The sequence below is a fragment of the Phalaenopsis equestris genome, unplaced genomic scaffold, assembly GCF_001263595.1.
Source record: "Phalaenopsis equestris unplaced genomic scaffold, ASM126359v1 Scaffold000041, whole genome shotgun sequence".
NCBI lineage: Eukaryota > Viridiplantae > Streptophyta > Magnoliopsida > Asparagales > Orchidaceae > Phalaenopsis > Phalaenopsis equestris.
This window is the reverse complement of record NW_018164483.1, coordinates 79,456-84,958: the sequence shown is the minus strand read 5'-3', so window position 1 is coordinate 84,958 and position 5,503 is coordinate 79,456. Positions and strand designations below refer to the sequence as shown.

General features: G+C 36.5%; 1 protein-coding gene across 1 annotated transcript; it reads left to right on the top strand.

The window, feature by feature from the left end:
• Window positions 1-421: 421 nt before the first annotated feature.
• LOC110019047 (homeobox-leucine zipper protein HOX19-like) lies at window positions 422-2,319 on the top strand. Its single transcript, XM_020716571.1, has 3 exons — window positions 422-1,103; window positions 1,255-1,334; window positions 1,626-2,319. The coding sequence occupies exons 1-3, from the start codon at window positions 687-689 to the stop codon at window positions 1,936-1,938; spliced, it is 810 nt and encodes a 269-aa protein (XP_020572230.1). The 5' UTR covers window positions 422-686; the 3' UTR covers window positions 1,939-2,319.
• Window positions 2,320-5,503: the final 3,184 nt, after the last annotated feature.

Below are 5,503 nucleotides of genomic sequence, written 5' to 3'. Positions count from 1 at the left end.
TTTTGGTGCTGATTAAATAAATCTTTTTGTTATCTATTTTTTTAATAATTTACTTTTTCTGTTTCTAATGATGTAATTATTTCCTAATCATGGATGCTTGCACATAATTAAGCTAATGGGCTGTGGAGTGGAATCGAAGTCAATGCATATCTAAACAAAGTTCCACGCAAGTTGCTGGAATTTCTTTTACACGTGCTGACGCTCAGCTGCCCGCCCCTCATTGGTTCCTCCATTAATTATATACAGGTCCACCATGACTTATAATTAATCAATATTATTTACTCCTCATGAAATTAATCAATTATTTATTAAATCACTGTGCGAAACCATCGATTTTAAAGAACTAATAATAATAATAATAATTGTTTTTTTCTTAAATAATTATTCACACGCTTGATGTGCACAAAAAGCATAGGTCCTATTTTCAGTTCCTTCCACATTAGTCCTTCTTCAGTCCGAGGAAGCCGGTCTTCTCTTTGGTTTTTGTCAACCTTGGCAACCTCATCCATGTCATTCAGGTATATATTCCCAACCCTCACCATTACTCATTCCCCCCCTCCTCATTCCTTCCCCTTCTTTCCTCAATAATATATCTGCAAAGCTACTTTTCTTTCTTTATCTTTCTCTCTCCCTTCATCCATCTCCTCCCTCCAACAAGAACTATAGCAAGAAGGCACTTATTTTTGATGGAGAGGGGAGATAGTTGTGATACAGACCTTTCTCTTGGCCTGGGCTTGCCGACTATTATCCGCCAACAGCAACTGAACCCCCCGCCACCGCCGCTAGAGCCATCCCTGACTCTTAGCCTCTCCGAAGAAATCTATGGCTCGACGACAACGCCGAAGGAGGCCAGACTATCTTCTCCCCATAGCACAATCTCTTCTTTCTCAACCTCTAATATCAAGAAGGAGAAACTTGATGTTGGTGGTGAGGAGACAGAGGTTGAGAGAGGCTCTTCTTCACGAGCAAGGGAAAGGGAAAGGGAAAGGGAAAGGGAAGAGGAAGATGAAGCTTCAGCCGCCGCCAGAAAGAAGCTGAGGCTCACCAAGGAACAGTCTGCCCTTTTAGAGGACAGGTTCAAGGAGCATAGTACTCTTAATCCTGTAAATCCCGTTTCTTTTTTTATCTATTCCTACTTTTATTATTGAAATAAATGAAGGAGTTTCTTTTGATCTATATATGATAAATGTAAATCTCATGTTACCTGACTCAGTATATATATTTCTTCTATTTTGTACTATGTATGATAATCAGAAACAGAAGCAAACGTTGGCCAAGCAACTGAATCTAAGAGCAAGGCAGATTGAAGTTTGGTTCCAGAACAGAAGAGCAAGGTATGACCAATTAATTAATCTCCTTCTCCACCTCCTATTATAATCAATTCATTTGATATGGTTTGGGTTGCTTACTATGCGTAGCTAATAATCATGTTAGGAGAGTTAATTAAATATTGAGATCATGTCAAGTACAAATTAATATACAATTAGTAGATAAACATGCGCCAAGTGCCCAGAACAAATTAATATATTAAGCTATCTGATCATCATACTATGAACACTTTAATCATATAAAACTAAACAAATCAACTAACATCTAGTTCTTCCTCAATAATAAATGTATTACAGGACCAAATTAAAGCAGACAGAGGTGGACTGCGAGTTCCTGAGAAGGTGTTGTGAAACCCTAACTGAAGAGAACAGAAGGCTACTGAAGGAGCTTCAGGAGCTAAAGGCTATCAAGTTCTCAACCCCTCCACCACCTCTCTTCATGCAGCTTCCGGCCGCCACTCTCATGGTTTGCCCGTCATGCGAGAGGGTCACCGGAGCCGGTGTTGGAGTGGCCAACAAAGCCGCAGATGGCAACGACATCAGCAGGGGCACATTCATGACGTCGCAGCAACATTTGTTCAATCCTTTTGCTCACTCTACTACTTGTTAGCTTTAATCGACATGAACTGAAGATACAGACAACCCACCAGTGTGTTTGTTGATGGTGTTTATAGCTACTAAGTATTTGGAGATGAATTATTAGCTTAGAAGAAGGAAATCAAGGCAAGGCAAATATGATAGCCTTGCACTTCTGTTGTATGAATTGAGGAACAGTATTTAGTGTTAGTTTTTCCAGCTTATAAGTCCTAGTCAGGATCTGTTATGTATTAATCAATTCGATCTGTACCGTGTAAGAAAACTTGTAGCTCTCAATCATTACTTACGCAGATGGTTGCTTGTAACTAATGTACAGAAAACAAGAACAATATTGCTGCTTAGTTGTTGTTGATACAGTGACAGTTGATTAAATTCTCCTTATGAACTGAACAAATCACGCTGTCTTCTTCCAAACTATATATCCACATGCATGAATAATACTGCCTTTTTCATGAATACAATTCAGAAGGCAAATAATACTCACTTTATGTACTGTATATGCCATAAAGAAGATCTAAAAAAAAATTCTTAAGACCTCCCTGCATTCAAATCAACACCTTAAGAAAAATTATTATAGATGATGTAGCCCGCCACCGACTCATACATCATGCAACTCCTGTACTTAATATATCACACAAAAAATATCTCAGTAATATACTTTTAATTATTACTTATGAGGAAAAAGCCCATGAAGCAATATCATATATCTTCGATATAAAGATATTGCTGAAACTATGTTTACTCGTGGATGAGTTAATCATGGTACCTCCACTTGTTCGGGTTCATTCATGTCTGCGTATATGATGACATGGGGGGACATGCAACATGCGTGAATGCAAAACTTGCTAGGATTGGAGACCATTAAAATTCATAATCTTCATGTGAGAGATATCAATACTATTTAAAAAAATCATATATAGATCTACATATATATATAGATGTATATAACAAATAATCAATTGGGATTGCTGATGTCCTTTAATGACGGGCGGATGTGGGGAGATGATGGGAGGTGATCACGTGAAGATGTCTGAGGATTGAGGAGAGGAAGTGGAGAGGAAAAGTCGTATAAAGAAACAAATGAGCATAAAGCGTGTGGGGCAAGGAAAGAATGATAAGCCTTTCATACGGTCCAGGAGAAAATATTGGAGGTTGATTGGGGACCCCTCCTTACACAAAATTTATATGGCTCATACCAAACTATTAAAACACGTCTATTCTATTCCCTTAATTGTAATCAGTAATTAATTTAATATAATGATTGGGATAACATTCATGAAGCTAATTTAGGAAATATTCAACTAATTTGATTATGTGATGCAATATAATATTACAGATTATCTATACAATCAATCCTCTGACAAAATAATGGAGAAATGTCACGACCTGGATTTTGGAATTATTAAAGTAGGAAGGAAGGTAGATGTAAATTAAATCGTAATTATTATCTCTAGATTACTAATGATTTTAATTATATGTTTATTAAAAATTTATCTATACTTAAAAACAACGAAAAATTTGTAAAAATTAAAGTTTAAATCAAAGATATGTCAAAGTACATTTTCTTTTGTGTATAATATCGATCATCTATGGTATATCTCTCTTCTTACTTTCATTTATACTGGATTATTTAACAAGTTAACATATTGAGTATTCAGACTAATTTGGCTGGATAATTATAATTCTAAATCATAGTAACTCGAGAAAAAATATCATGTATGATGCATACTTGAAGGTTCGAGATGGTAGAGTAATAAATTATCATGTTAGCATTGTACAAAAATTCAACACACACTCAGGCAATTAAAGATAAGTAAGTACGAGGAGACACATCAAATTTCTATGAGGAAAAGCTTGAAAAAGAGAAAAATATAAGGCTTAAAAATTCAACACACACTCAGGTAATTAAAGATAAGTAAGTACGAGGAGACGCATCAAATTTCTACGAGGAAAAGCTTGAAAAAGAGAAAAATATAAGGCTTGGCTGAACTGATATAGTCCACTAATAATGATGGGTACATAGTTCCCTATTTTTTGGAATTATGAAATATGGTGTTATAAAGTTGATCATTGTAAATGTATAATAACAATTCATTGATAATAGATGTATTTTGTTTGTAATGACTGTAGTTCTCGGTCATAGCACACCTTAAGGGTCATAGTCGATTAATATGGAGACAGTAGTCCGTCGTGAATGTTGTAGCGTGAATGCTGTAGATAATAGTTGTAGCTCAAGATTGTTGTATGGGTTGTAGTTGGATGTCATGGTAGTAGTTATCCATGAGAGTTGAAGAAGATTGCTTCAAGAGCATCAATTGACTATAGTGATTGTGGCAGAAAGCTACAGGAGCTATGAGTCACAAAAACGTAGTGGTAAGCTGTGATGATATATGTAGGCCGCAAAGGCAGGAGTTCGAAACTGTTAGAGTTGTGGACTGTGTAGGCCTAGCTGGTCATGTAGATTGAAGTTGTGAGCTGTGATGACGTTCGTAGGTCACTAAGGTCAAAGTCAGGAGCTGCATGAGTTGTAGACCACGTAGGTCGTAGTTTGTCATAAAGGGCATAGCAGTGAGCTGTGATAAACTCTGTATGCCGCAAATATAAATGCCAAAGTTGATAGTTGCATGAGTTGTGGACCAAATGGGTTATCGTTGGTCGCATATGTCATAAAAATGAGTTATGATGATGTTAGCAGTCCACAGAGATCAGAGTCGGGAGTTGTATGAGTTGTGGGCCAAGTAGATCGTAGTTAGTCGTGTATGTTGTAATTGTGGATTGTGATGACAACCATAGGCTGGAGACCACAGAGTCGAGAGCTGCATGAGATATGAACTACGTAGGTTATAGTTAGTCATGTCGTTCTTAGTGATAAGCTGTGATGACATCCATAGGCTGCAGAAATCAAAATTGAGAGTTGCATAAGTTGTGGATCATGTAGACCAAGATGGTGAGCTGTAAGAAGAGAGCATTAGGAGCATGGAGAAAGTCACTGTCTTCGATGTGCATTGTTTCACTGTCTTCGATGTGCATTGTTTCACTGTCTTCGATGTGCATTGTTTCACTGTCTTCGATGTGCATTGTTTCACTGTCTTCGATGTGCATTGTTTCACTGTCTTAGGGAGATGTTGCATCATATGCGGGTTGTGTTGTTATATCATTTCGGAGGAGTATTGTTACACTATCTTTGGGAGGTGTTGTTGCACCGTTTGTGGTGCATTTTTATATCATATTCAAAGTGCATTCTTACACTATTTTTGGAATGCAATGTTACACTACTCACGGAAGGTGACATTACACCATATGTATGAATCTATACCATCTTTGGGAAACAAGAATTTCTGCCGTAAAAAGCAAAAAAAAAAATTACATGCATGAGTTGCACTTACATTCATTAAATCATTAAATATAACATTATAAATATAAACGAAAAAAAAAAAGTTTTATTCATACCACAGAATTTTTATCGGTTTGCACATCACCTGCCCACCTTTCATCTGCCATGTTCGTATTATGTATATGTATGTATGTATGTATGTATGTATGTATGTATGTATGTATGTATATATATATATATATAT

What these genes read in the sequence shown, in the direction of transcription:
- LOC110019047 (XM_020716571.1), top strand. Translation starts at nt 687, where the DNA reads ATGGAGAGGGGAGATAGTTGTGATACAGACCTTTCTCTTGGCCTGGGC. An exon ending in AGCATAGTACTCTTAATCCT is followed by an intron (nt 1,104 to 1,254) that starts GTAAATCCCGTT and finishes TATGATAATCAG; the next exon opens with AAACAGAAGCAAACGTTGGC. An exon ending in TTCCAGAACAGAAGAGCAAG is followed by an intron (nt 1,335 to 1,625) that starts GTATGACCAATT and finishes AATGTATTACAG; the next exon opens with GACCAAATTAAAGCAGACAG.